The sequence below is a fragment of the Eurosta solidaginis genome, chromosome 5 (assembly GCF_040869045.1).
Source record: "Eurosta solidaginis isolate ZX-2024a chromosome 5, ASM4086904v1, whole genome shotgun sequence".
In the NCBI taxonomy this organism is placed as follows: domain Eukaryota; kingdom Metazoa; phylum Arthropoda; class Insecta; order Diptera; family Tephritidae; genus Eurosta; species Eurosta solidaginis.
In genome coordinates this window covers 68,572,289-68,587,212 of record NC_090323.1, presented here as the reverse complement: position 1 = coordinate 68,587,212, position 14,924 = coordinate 68,572,289, and the positions used below count along the sequence as shown (strand labels likewise).

Here is a 14,924-nt window from a genome sequence, read left to right as displayed (position 1 = left end):
AAATTCTATTTTGCGTCAATAAACCAATCCAATTACCATGTTTCGTCCCTTTTTTCGTAAGTGGTATAGAATTATGGCATTTTTTCATTTTTCGTAATTTTCGATATCGAAAAAGTGGGCGTGGTCATAGTTGAATTTCGGCCATTTTTTATACCGAGATAAAGTGAGTTCAGATAAGTACGTGAACTAAGTCTAGTAAAGATATATCGGTTTTTGGTCAAGTTATCGTGTTAAGGGCCGAGCGAAAGGACAGACGGTCGACTGTGTATAAAAACTGGGCGTGGCGTCAACCGACTTCTCCCATTTTCACAGATAACAGTTATCGTCATAGAATCTATGCCCCTACTAAATTTCATAAGGATTGGTAAATTTTTGTTCAATTTATGGCACTTGAAATTTTTTGTATTTTTGTATTTTGTTGCACCATATTTGAATGTTGATATAATTTACTTATATACTGTAAAGGTATTCAATTTTTTGTTAAAATTTGACTTTAAAATTTTGTTGAAGTGGGCGTGTTCTTCATCCGATTTTGCTAATTTTTATTAAGCGCATATATACTAATAGTAGTAACGTTCCCGCCAAATTTCATCATGATATCTTCAACGACTGCCAAATTACAGCTTCCAAATCTTTTAATTTACCTTCTTTTAAAAGTGGGCGGTGCCACGCTCCTTGTCCAAAATTTTACTAATTTTCTATTCTGCGTCATAAGTTCAACCCACCCACCAAGTTTCATCGCTTTATCAGTCTTTGATAATGAATTATCGCATTTTTCTGTTTTTCGAAATTTTTGATATCGAAAAAGTTGGCGTGGTTATAGTCCGATATCGTTCATTTTAAATAGCGATCTGAGATGAGTGCCCATGAATCTACGTACCGAATTTCATCAAGATACCTCAAAATTTACTCAATTTATCGTGTTAACGGGCAGAAAGACGGACGGACGGGCGGACATGGCTCAATCAAATTTTTTTTCTATACTGATGATTTTGATATATGGAAGTCTATATCTATCTCGATTCCTTTATAACTGTACAACCAACCGTTATCCAACTAAACAAACCAAATAAGCATGCAAAATAAGGTATAAGTCAGATATGTAAAAGCCGACGTAACCAAATAAAAAAATCAAGACATTTATTTTGTATACCACATTCTAATGCTAAGAGCTCCTTTCGCAATGATCTGCTTTATATGGCACGCTGCACGGCAAACCTAACACTTCGTTTAAATTTAATTGAGAGTCTTCAATTTTAAAATTGAGCGAAAATAAATCTTGGAGATTTTTGGACATTTTTATTCATGCACGTTTTTTGAACAAAATATATTGGAGTGCTTAGCTAAGTTTTCGCTCTTAAGTCAAATACTCATTTATCTATGCTACGTATCTGCAAGCTAGTTTCTTTCTCTCTTGTTGCTCAATTCATTTAACTCATATATAAATTTCTCGAATACTCATTTATCTACTTTGGTCACACTCAATGATGTGAGATTTAAAAAAAACTCATTTAAATTATCTATATCTCTCGATCGGAAACTACATATATACATATCTAGATATTAGTATTTTTGGCATGTCTCTGATATACTCATACATTACTTGTTCCAATTGTGTCTCCACTCATCAAATTCACTTATCTACATACTCAGAGATAGTTCACTAAAACTTTGTCTAAAGCACTCGTTGCTCACAACTCATGACCAGAGTTAATTTCGTAGTGTTTGAATCTCTAAGATGCTTCTAATACACTCTGATTTAACTTGCCCTTTATCTCACTCAGATTTCGACCAAACCACTCATTGGGATGAAGTGCAACAAAAACTTATCTTAACACATAAAAAACTTGCCTAACCGGTAGGACTTGTGTCAATGCCTTCACATTGACTGAGTTTCTCTGTGGCTGCACGGCCTTTTGTACTGCTTTGAAGGCGAGGAGGACTTGGTTGTTGCTGCTTGCATTCATTTATTTTATTTTTTTCTACATAGGCACATTGTACGTTCTACGTATGCGTACATTTTTCTAAAGAGCGTTTAAAATAAGCTCAATTGCATTTGGGAGCTTATGAAAGTAATTGAGTGAGAAAGCATGGATGTAAGCATATACTCATTCAACGCATTTTAGATATGAGGAATTTTAAAGTTTTATAAGCAATTCTTTTTTCTGTATTAATTAAAAAGTTAAAAAAGGTCACCCGTCAACTTATCATATATGTAGCTCTAAACATCCCGGTTCTAATTTGAAAACGATTTTTAAGAGAAATTGAACAGGAAAGCTCTTGTTCGTTTTCAAAAAAAAGTCGACTTTGCTCACCCGATACATTTCATATATAAATTTTGTACGACACAGAGAGGAACATCATACACTTATTGGTTTTCTCACTTATATTTGAGCTAACTCAAACTGGTTTTAGTAATAAATACCAGCCTAAAATCAAATCCAAAGACAAATCATTGCTGGGTATATGAGCAGAGAATGAGTCAGTGAGTACCACCGCCATTGATCAACCGCATATGTATATATATTCGCTCTAGTACTCGCCTGTTTTAAAACACTCATTTTGTAACAAGAAACCTTTCTTAACCAACAAATAAATTGCAGCTCCTGTTTATTACACTAACAAACCTACTTTGTTAACCATACTGACTCTCCGTGCTCAGTGAATTTAACCAAAATAAGTACTCATCACACCACTTTTAAATGCATCTCCCCTAGTGGTATCTCAACCGCGCTCTACCTACTCCAAATGCTATTTACGTTTAGTAGTTAATCGACTGCATGCACTTTGAGTAATCAGTTAATGAGTAGAGTTTGAAATGATCATACATGTTTCGTGTGTTTGCCGGAAAAATAAAATTTCAAGATCCGAATGAAAATTTAAAGTATAAGGCAGACAAAAAAATCGTGCAAGTGTTGGGCTAAGCAAAAAGATGAAAAACAAACAAAAAAGCTCTACTCTAGTCTAAATAATAATAATTAAAGTTCTTAAAAATTTAAAATACCAGCTCAACAAATTTAACTTAATGCTTACGAGTTCGTTTCGTACGCCACAGATACAATTTGGATTACGGGTTTCCGGTTTCGCGTCTCGTTGAACTTGTCACAAGCAAACAATTTATGAATTAAAAAAATATCTGAAACAATTTCAGTAAGCGAAAACAACAATGCAGTGTTCTCTGATGTTGGGTATAGCACTATTTAATTGAAAAAAAAAAAAAAAAAATTAAAAGCAAATTATAAATTTTTACTGCAATAAACGCAATAATTTGGTAAAATGCGAAAATAAAAGAATAAACTACACTTTTTGAAAAGTGTGTGTGTGTGAGTGCTTGTGTTTTGTGCATATGTGTAAAGGCATACAAAAATTTCACAATTTAACACCTTGGTAAAAATACAACTCTAAAAAATTCCAACACAAACCTCGCATCCAGCAACACAATGTCCACAAAGATGACGCTCATCTCAAAGGCGATTCTCTCCGTCCTCATAACCATCATAATACCCGTACTCGGCGCTGCATTAAGCAAAACGGTGCTCTATCAAGCGCCCGACGAGTGCCGCTGGTCTGGCACCAGTGAAGCAGACATTACGCTCGTCTGTCATCTGCGCACCATCAACTCCGAACTGGAGAACACCAATTTCAGCGTCATACAACCGCAGAATACGATACGTTTGCGACTTGAGTGCAACGATGCACTCTTCTTCCAGAGCAGCCTAAGTCCGGATTCATTTCGTTCGCTGGTGGAGCTGCGCGCACTAACTATTGAATATTGTAAACTTGGAAATATTACAGAGGGTTCGTTCCGTGGTCTGCAAGATTTGCGTAATCTAACGATACGCACACATAACGGCGATTGGTCCACCATGTCGTTGGATATTACCAGTAGCAGCTTTAGTGAATTTCGTCAGTTAGATCGCTTAGATCTGAGTTTAAATAATATATGGCTGATACCGGACGGCATGGTTTGCCCATTGAAAGTACTTACACACCTCAATATCTCACACAATGAAATACAAGATATTGGAAATTTTCATTTCAGCGCAGCGCTTAGCACGCGCAAATCACGCATATGCGGCTCATCACTGACACACATCGACTTGAGCGCAAACAAAATCGCTAATCTGCCATCAGCGATCTTCTCTGGCTTAGGACGCCTAAGTAATCTGAATTTGGCGCATAATGGCATGAACTACATTGCAGATCGCGCATTCGAAGGACTTGTTTCGCTATCCGTAATTGACCTTTCGGGTAACCGGTTGACCTCGCTGCCGCCTGAACTTTTTGCCGAAACCAAGTATGTAAAGGAGATCTACTTAAAGAATAACAGCATAAATGTGCTTGCGCCTGGTTTGTTTAGCGATCTTGCTGATCTACTTGTGTTGGACATGTCTGCCAATGAGCTGAATTCGCAATGGGTAAATGCAGCCACTTTTGTTGGTTTAAAACGTTTGGTGCTACTTGATATGTCTGCCAATAAGATTAGCAAGCTAGAAGCCAGCATTTTCCGTTCCCTAAGTTCGCTACAAATACTAAAATTAGAGGAAAACTACATCGATCACATACCAGATGGTGCATTTGCAGATCTGGCCAATTTGCATACGCTGGTCTTATCAAACAATCGTATTTCCACAATCGGACCACACACATTGTGTGGCCTGTATGGCATACTTGTGCTTAGTCTTGACTACAATCGCATTACTAAAATAGACAATCAAGCATTCCGAAACTGTTCCAGTATACAGGATTTGCACTTGAATGGCAATAAATTGGAAGTTATACCAGACGCACTAAGCGCGATACCAATGATGAAGACGCTGGACATAGGCGAGAATTTAATTACTAACATTGAAAATAGCAGCGTATCGGGAATGTCCAACTTGTACGGATTGCGTTTGACCGAGAATGGTATTGAGAATATTAAACGTGGCGTTTTCGATCATATGACATCGCTGCAAATATTAAATTTGTCAGGCAATAAAATCAAAGGCATCGAAGCGGGCGCACTACATCGTAACATGCAGCTGCAGGCTATACGATTGGACGGCAATCACCTGAAAAGCATCGATGGCTTGTTTACCGAATTGCCAAATTTGGTATGGCTAAACATATCCGACAATCGCCTAGAAAAGTTCGACTATTCACACATACCAACAGGTTTGCAATGGTTGGATGTGCGTGCGAATCGCATCACGCAACTGGGTAATTACTTCGAAATTGAAAATGAGCTAAGCTTGAGTACATTTGATGCTAGCTCGAATATGCTAAGTGAGATCACAGCTAGTTCCATACCAAATAGTGTGGAGGTTTTGTATTTGAACGATAACATGATCAGTAAAATTCAGCCATACACGTTCTTCAAGAAACCAAATCTAACGCGCGTTGACCTCATACGCAATCGCCTTACAACGCTAGAACCAAACGCTTTGCGGCTATCGCCAATACCAGACGACAAGGATATACCCGAATTTTTCATTGGCCACAATCCATTCCAGTGTGACTGCAATCTGGATTGGCTGCAGAAGGTCAACACTGAGTCACGCACGCAACCGCAACTCATGGATCTCGATCAAATTTACTGTAAGTTGTCGTATGCGCGCAGTAAGACGCACGTGCCACTTATCGAGGCCAAGTCGAATGAGTTTCTGTGCAAATACGAGGCGCATTGTTTCGCGTTATGCCACTGTTGTGACTTCTATGCTTGTGACTGCAAAATGGAATGTCCAGATCGTTGTGCCTGCTATCACGACCAATCGTGGACATCGAATGTTGTCGACTGTTCGCGCTCCGCCTACGATCGCACGCTGCCTTCGCACATACCAATGGATGCAACACAGCTATACTTGGATGGCAACAACTTTCGCGAACTCTCTAGCCACGCATTTATAGGACGTAAACGGCTAAAGGTACTGCATTTAAACCATTCACGTATCGAGGTGGTGCACAATCGTACATTCTATGGTTTGCTAGAACTTGAAGTGCTGCAACTAAACCACAATAATCTGCGTCAACTAAATGGTAATGAGTTTCAAGGGCTAGATAATCTGCAAGAGCTCTATTTGCAACACAATGTCATAGCTAGCATAGATACGCTCACTTTTACACATCTCTACCACTTAAAGATTTTGCGTCTTGATCATAATGCCATAGCTGAGTTTGCTGTTTGGAACTTTCTACCATCCTACTTAAATGAACTACGAATCGCTGGTAATCCTTGGTCCTGTAATTGTGAGTTTATTGATAAACTGCGTGAATACGTCAACCGCCATGAGTCAGTTCAGGACAAGGTGAAGTTGCGCTGTTCACTTGTCGCCGGCAATAATGGCTCTCTGACTTTCAGCGACAATAGCGCCGCGAGTGCTCAACAAACTGGCACCGACCAGTTGGCAATCTATCTCAGCGGCGATCCATTGCTGGATGCACAAACTAAATTTGTGACATGCAGTGGCAGTCTTCAAGCACCGCAACACCAGTCACCGTATGGAATTGGGCATGACTCCGATCCCAGTGACAATGTTATTATCAATGGCAATATGACCTCTACAAAAATGATACTTTCTCAACCCCCAATGCATGAATATGTACCCATACTTGTGGCCATACTGACCAGTTTTGTTTTCGTGATTATTTGCACATTGCTAGTGTTCATATTTCGTCAAGAAATGCGTGTCTGGTGTCATTCACGCTTTGGCATTAGACTCTTCTGTAGTGGCAATCGCGATGTTGACAAGAATGAACGTGAAAAACTATTTGATGCTTTCATCTCTTATAGCTCAAAAGACGAGGCGTTTGTTTGTGAAGATCTTGCGCCAATGTTAGAACAAGGCGATCCGCGGTACAAACTATGTTTACATCATCGCGATTTCCCAGTTGGCGGTTATATGGCCGATGCTATTGTACAAGCTATCGATACTTCACGTCGCACCATCATGGTGCTGTCCGAAAACTTTATCAAGTCAGAATGGTGCCGTTTTGAGTTCAAATCGGCGCATCAATTAGTTTTACGTGATCGAAGACGACGTCTTATACTCATAGTGCTTGGTGAGGTGCCGCAAAAGGATATCGATCCTGAGTTACGTCTGTACTTGAAAACAAATACATACTTGCAATGGGGAGACAAACTCTTCTGGGAAAAGCTGCGTTTTGCGCTACCCGATGTACCCAACAATCAGCGACGTATGCGTAATGCGGGTGGTGTTGCTGGCGGCTGCACTGGCGTAGGTGTCCACATGCCAATCGCGCAGCTTCCGCCTTCTCATCACCATCATCAACATCACATATTGTCAACGGGTAATAATGGAGGCCCCGGTGGCAATATCGGTCCTGGAAACCATCACCTGCATCATATGCATCCGCAGGCAGCGCTTCAACACCATCAGCTACAACATGCCAGTTTTCGCTCACAAATGCATCACAATATCAATGGCAGTCGACAAAATCATAACCGAAACAACTCATCGGCTGCTGCGCAACAACAACAGCACCAGCAACAAGCGGCTATGCTAATGGGCTCGCCTGGGCCGTGCTCACAGTTATCAGTACTACCGCAACAGTCGCAACAGCTGCTGCCAACAGCGCCCAGCGGAGGAGCGCAGCCTAGTAGTATACAGCAACAACAGTTGCCACCACCACCATGTCCCAGTCCGCGTAGTATAACAACACAATCCTCAGCGACGGGTGGTAGTTCACAAAGTTCTGGTCGAACAATGGGTGTGCATATCTGAAATAGGCGCAGGACGCTGAACGGTGGCCGCTAGGGAATCCTGTAAGTGTACATAGTCGTTAAGTATGTATGAGTTGCCTTTTAGAATGAAAAGAGCTGAGCTAGTGGTGGAGTAAGTGTAGTAAGTGCTAGAGAGAAAAACATATATGTCGGCATTTGAAGCTAAACTGTCTGTAGGCAAGAGCTGCAAGTCTTCAAGGGCATGAATCGTAATCGAAACTATTTTTTTTACAAAGCGGAGTTGGTGGCTAACCATGAAAATGGTCGAATTTGTCGGTTGGATTTTTTTCGATTAGGCTTTATTCTTTGCAAGGGCGAACGAGGTTTGTATACATTTTTGATTTTTTTACTTTTAATATCTAATCAAGTTATATTTGATCGCTAATTCGTTATGCGCATATGTACATACATACGTGCATAAGACAACTTTGTATATGTAAACATTATGATCGCAGCATTCACTTTGATATTCACATCAGTAATGATTTGCTCATTTTGCCTTTCACATTTTTAATTTTCGATCCGCGTTTTGCAAACATTTCCCAAATTCAGGCCAAACAAATCTATGAAACAGAAACCGCTGAAGGTAGCAGAATTTGTTACAAAAGCAACATGTGCTCAGTTAGTCCCAAATACAAACATTGAAATTCAATATAATTAGTTATGGGTAAAAACGTATGTGCTTTTTCAAAATACTCGAAAAAAACAAAACTAGAAAAAACGAAGAATCAGTAGTCAACAGTCGATTTTTGTTTGGCATTGAACATTTACTTCGTGCAACAGAACTATCGACAACATGTTGCCTATTACTTTTGTTCTTTGTGCATTTTTTTTTTGTTGTAGTTTGCATATAAAACTGTGTGTAAGAAAATGTGTAAGTGTATGCGCTAGATTTATTTGCAGCGTTGCATGCCAATTGCTGTTTGTTGTTTACGATGTATTTTTATTATTTTGTGAAAAAGAAAGCTGGTGTCACGTTAAAGTTGTCGCCTGTTTGTCGTCTGAGTGACCAACGAAACGAACAGTGACTTAGCGCATTAACGAAATGAACAGTTAATTGTTGTAGCTAGAGTGGCCATGCTTACAGTAGGGGGACTCATGATAGCATATAAACTTATAAGGTGTAAAATTATATCCATTTACACACGCGGTTATATGAACGCACCTAGTAATACTCTTGATAAACTTGATTGTTTTTCAGCTGTATTATTTCCAAAAAAAATTTTTTGATTGTTATACAAATTAAAAAATACCAAGATTAAGTGAAAAATCAAAACTAAAACGCCTTTACTTGCTGATGTTGGAGATTTTTGATGAAAATGTCGTCTGTAATGTCTGCAAGGTTGCATTCCTTTGAGTTTACCGCGTTTACACAATGAAATGTGCGCGTAAATTTATACAAATTGTGTAAATGATTTTTCATACAAAATTTGACAGCTCCTGCGTAAACTAGATAAATTTATACGTTTACACACTTTATAAGGCATTTATACGGTTACATGAGTCCCCCTAATGTTAGCTATAAATTGGTGTAACGAGGTTCCTTAAAGCTACACCAAAAACTATTTTTTAAAAATGTTTTGCCTGGTTTTTCCATGCGAATTTGAACTACAGTGAAAGTGGACTTCAGTTTTATCTGGCCTCTTTGGTCGATAACATACAATCAAAATTATAACAGCCCACTCTTACGTTATGTGAGCATTCTCTATCACGAACAGCTGTCGCGAAAGCGAAACGAAAGTGTCAAAACAAAGGAAGAAAACAAATATGACAATTGCTTTCGTGAAGTTAACTAATAACGTAAAGCTAGACGATAAACTAAAACGTAAGATTCAGAGTACCATGAGCAAAAGACATCACCAACGCAGGTATCGTTCATTAGGCTTCTCGTTCGCCAAACAGATTGGGGCTGTAATACTTTCAATCTCAGCTGAAGCGGCTAAAGTGGAGGATTGAACTCTATTCAACTTAAGCTGTAGTTTAAACTCGCAATTAAAACCAACGATTTTTGAAAGAATAAGATGTTGCATGCGCGAACTTCAGTGGAAAGCAGTGGAGCTTCACAAAATTCTAGTAGGTCGCTTCCACCACACGACAAACACACAATTTTTAACATAATTTAAGCACAGAAAATACACTGATTGGAGTTTTAGAGAGTAAAAGTTAAAATTCTGAACAGATTAGCTGAATAAAAAATGTACATATAATTGTTAAATAATAAATACAGACAGTGGTAGTTTAAAACATTCTGCTGTGGTGAATGGTGAATGTGACCTACTAGAGTTTTGTGAAGCTTGCTTCACACTATTTTTCGCGCATGCAACATCTTATTTTTTCAACAATATTTGTTAAAACCTGGACCTTAGATCAAGTGGTGCACAACGCAGGCAGAGCTTAGAATACATACCTACACAACTTTTTTTTTTGTAGAAGGATGTGTTGACATGTATAATGTTTGTGCGTAGAAATAACGCACGCCGTGTTTATTGCTTGAAGCACAAGCTAAAACTGGTTGCCTGTTGCTGACCTGAATCTTTGTCGCTACGCTCACACAACATGTAGTAGAACACCGAATAGTTTTTCGAAGCACTGCGAACCTCGGAAGTCATGACGGATCCCAAACTGAGTTTCAGCCTACATATTAATTCTACAATCAAAAAAGCCAAGCCTGTTTTTACTTTTGTTTAACGGTGTTCAAAAGAATCGAGCGGCCCTTATTTAAATAAAGCTATTTTTACAATATGAGTAAGGCCAATAAGAGAATACGGCTCGCTGGAACCCGCGCTATCAAGTCCATGCAAACAGACTCGAATCAATACAAAACATTATTTTTAATATTTGCCTCAAGAAATTTTCAATGGAACTCTTGATATAATATTCTACCTTATAATAACCGGTTAAAGCTTATCACACTTCAAACGCTTGCTAATCGAAGGAACATGGTTGGTGTTATCTTGATGGCATATGTTCTGAACGAAGTGAAATTTACTGTCCCTCTCGAACTACGGTGCACTAAAAGAACATTTTCGGTGTTTTAGCCAAGTTTATAACTATTACTCATAGACATTTGATAGCTTCTGATGTTTCCTTTCTATTTTTTAAATAACTATACTCAGCTGATGATTTATTTTCTGTAGCTGAGCAATTTTAGATCTCGACGTTTCTCAACGGCGGTACTTTTCCCAAATTGGGGTAACTCAAATAGTCTTAAATTAAAATGTCCTGGAACCTGTTATGAAAAAACTATCGTAAAAGTTTAGAAGCTCAATAATCACCAAGAGGAAAACAACGTTGCTTTTTTGGAAACTGTAATTAGGTTTCGAGAAATATTTTCTCTAAAAAAGGTGTCAACTGCACCCCAATTTCCTGTATGTTGTTGGAAAATACATATTACGATATTATTTATGCACAAGCAAATTAAAAAAATTATTTACCAATATTTAATTTTATCCAATTTAATTAGTTAGTTCTCCAAATTCATTTCCTAATCAAAAATTCATTTAGTCTAAGTGCCTGTTTCAATGTTTAAAGCTCTATCCCTTAACAAAATATAAATTTGTAAACTTGTTTGCTCACATTTCGGGCATATTTCATGTCCAACAACAATTGTTGCAACTTGAGACAAAAAAAAAAACATTGAAGCAAAGCAAAACAGAAAACTGAGACACAAAAAGTGCATATTTTGCACGACAACAACAAAACAGTTCGCAACATAAATATTATGTTGACCATGGCAATGCTGTTACATTGGCTGCTCTTGCTGCTGACACTACCACCACCAAGCCACAATCAAGTTGCAGCGTAACCCATGCAACCGTACGATCGGTAAATACTAAATGCGATGATTGGAAATTTGTGTAGCTCTTGATGTTGCTTCGTGGTTGCAGTTTGGTATTGTTGTGGTTGATTATGCACGTTTTACATTGAAAAGCAGAGTGGTATAGTTGTATGTTGTAGTTATTGTTGTTGTTTTATATCAAGTTGTTTTTTGTTACTTACTGCCCATTATGAGTTTCCTGTGTGCCGTGGCGATACAGAAAATTGATGTTGCATGCAACAATCAGACGAAAAAAGACTTCATAAAAAACAGACCACTAAAAAATATAAAACAACAACAAAAACTAGACTGAAAAGTTCAATGCAAAATTGAGGCGGAAAGTAATAAGAAACAAAAAAGAAGTTAAGAAATTAAGTAGACCAAAAGAAATAATAAACAAAGTCATAAAAAACCCATGTAGACGAAGTTGGCCGGTTGCTGAAAATGGCATGAAATAATAAAAAAGAAAAATACCAAACACGCACACACACTTTAGATATCCTTACAAACAGGCGCACATGCAAGAAAAAAGTTTAGAGTAGGTACTAAAAACGCAGGGAGGGCAATGGCGAATGTGTTCATGTCAAACCGACCGATAGTCAGAAAGCTGTGTAGACAGGCAGCTGAAGACGATGACGAAACAAAAATGATGCAGAGTTTATTAGGTAGCAAGAAATGCCCAAGTAGAATAGATCGACAGACTGGCACATGGTCAGCAGATGGGCGACAACATACACAAAGTTCACTGCATAGTCGAAATCGAAACATACCGCCAGTTGTTCGGGCCTGTCATGCTTAGAGTGTGTAAGATCAGTCAATGTTGTGATGGGCAGTAAAAGTAGTGTACAGTTCAGAAGCCTAGATGGAGAAGGCAAAAGTAGGTGCTGCAGATAGGTAAATGATATGAAGAAAAAGGTAGGGTAGTTGAATGAAGATAGGCAGAGATATTTAAATAAAGTGGAATGAGTTATAAAATGTGAGAAAAGCATGCACATATGTATGTATATAAAAAGAACCAGATGACAAACTGCCAGTGAGTCTGATAAACAATGCGCCAAATCAACCAAAGGCAAGTGAATATCGATCGACATGCTAAATGTGGCTGACTGACGGGCACACATATGTACATAAATATGTATGTATATATGCGAGCCAGTAGGCGCGCTCACGTGCTGAATGACTGAGCTGGGCGCTCTACTTATCGGCTGTTGCATGGTTTAAATAAAATATAATTTTCTCGCTTTTATTCTGCCAAGCATGTAAGCAAAATGCCACCCTGCCATGAAAAACATGTAACTGCGGGCATGACTTTTGTAACAAACAGAATCCAAAATAGCTAAAAAAGCGGATATTTATAGCTTAATTATTTTATTAGCTTAATATTGTTTATTTCTAAAATTTTAATTTGAATTTTCGTAATTTATAACTTCTTACGATTCATAAAATTTTGTAAAGAAAAATACTCTTTTTTGGTTTTTGTTAACTGATATTTGCGAAAATATTAGGCGTTTTGCACAACCTAATACAAAATTCTGTAAGATATTTTATAACTTTCCTTCTGTAACTGTGTTTAATGATTGTAATTCATCACGGTTAAAATTTTGAGCCTAATTATGAAACTTTTTTTCGCTACATACATATTAGAGATATACGCCGCCGATAAACGCCGCCGCCGCCGCCGTTTTCTGTCGTCTCCGGCGCGTTACTATATGTTCTACTTGTTTAAGACTGTCTAGGCCATTTATTGTTCATCTCGTAAATTGGTCCGATATGGTCGAAAGGGGTATCAACGGATGCGCATCACTGTCAGTTATTAGAAACTAATTGCGAAATTTAACTCTTTCAAAAGCTATTTAAAAAATCAGGCACTTTCAATGCTAGCTTAACACGGACTGCATCACCCAACTCGCCTAGTTATTAAAAGAAAACACTAAAAGAAAAGTTGGGTAATAAATTTTTATGTTCACTTTGAATATTTGTTTCAAAAAATTAATAATGAACAATGAATTCAAATAAAATGACCCAAGGCGAATATGTTTTCAAATTGTCCTCAAGTTGTAAAAAAAGCAAATTACCCAATATTTGAGTTGAGAGAAATGTTTTGTAATGATAAATGCGATCCAAAGCTAATTTAAGGAAAGCCCTTAATATTTAATTTAAAAAGCTTTTAACACTACATGTAATGATGGTTTTGATCAAAATGGTAACGGTATTTCCTAATAATATGCCTTCAAGGGTGTTTATTAAACTTTTTGAAATAAAAAATCTGAAACTTAGGTTGCAACCAAAAAAGTTTTATAAACAAATTGAAAGATGTTGGAACGGATACTCACAATTCTACCTCATTTAGGCTACTGTGTTTAATCGACTATAGCCAAATCCCTTATTAGCTTTCCTATAGAAACGCAAAAGGTAGCGCTTCTTGCAAATTAATCCTTCACTTACAAAGCCGGAAGTATACACTAATTACTAAATTTTAAAAAAATTTACTTCAGAAATGCCCACTTTTAAGCGTTTCAAACCGAGATGTTATTAAGAGCTACACAAATATAAAAAATTTAAATGAAATAAAAACATTCCATAATTATTATTATAACTTATTTATTTAACAGCTCATGCCGCCATACACTCTAGCTCTCTGTTCGCAAATATTTACTCGCCACAGCGAATGATATAACTAACTTAAGTGAAAAATATAAATACCTTTTGAGGTAGTATGTAAATACAAAACATTGTGATATGTATGCAAAAATAAATAAATATGTATAAATATAGATATTTAATAAAAAAAATTGTTATATTAAGAAAGCAAAGAAACTACGATTACTATTACTTGTGTAGAAAATACTTAAGTTTTAAGCAAACGAACTAACTACGTCCGAAAATTTGATTTAATATTAGTCGTATATAAAAATAAAGAGAAAAATATTGAAAACCTTAAGAAAAAGCGATGTAGAAATTATAACGAATGAACTGTTAAAACAAAATTCATTAAAAACTATACAGAATCTAAGTAGAAGGGCGTTGGATATGGAAAAAACATTCGCTGGAGTCTCATACACTTTTATGAGTTTCTCACTATTGCCTAATGAAAACCAATGTTAAATTACAACAACATCAAAATTTAGTCACAGTTACAAAAAAAAAAGAGTGAAAGTACTGCAAAACTCTAGCGAATCTTTCTTTGTATATCAACTTCTTTTTACTACATATTGAGCTTCATAGGCGTACTTAAATGGCGAAAGTTTTTCCTGTCTATATAAAAGTGCATAAACAAAAATCAATGTACAAGAAATGTTAAGCTTTGTTCTTTTATCTGGAAATGCGATCGCTAAAGGCCATATTAATGTAAATTATCAAATAACAGACTGTGAAGAAACAAAC

The 14,924-nt window shown here is 37.2% G+C and overlaps 1 protein-coding gene across 1 annotated transcript; it reads left to right on the top strand.

Moving 5' to 3' along the window:
• Positions 1 to 2,817: 2,817 nt before the first annotated feature.
• On the top strand, positions 2,818 to 12,846 carry Tollo (Toll-like receptor Tollo). Its single transcript, XM_067791061.1, has one exon. The coding sequence runs from the start codon at positions 3,441 to 3,443 to the stop codon at positions 7,722 to 7,724; it is 4,284 nt and encodes a 1,427-aa protein (XP_067647162.1). The 5' UTR covers positions 2,818 to 3,440; the 3' UTR covers positions 7,725 to 12,846.
• Positions 12,847 to 14,924: the final 2,078 nt, after the last annotated feature.

Excerpts from the sequence above, each read along its gene's own strand:
- Tollo (XM_067791061.1), top strand. The coding sequence starts at position 3,441 with ATGTCCACAAAGATGACGCTCATCTCAAAGGCGATTCTCTCCGTCCTC.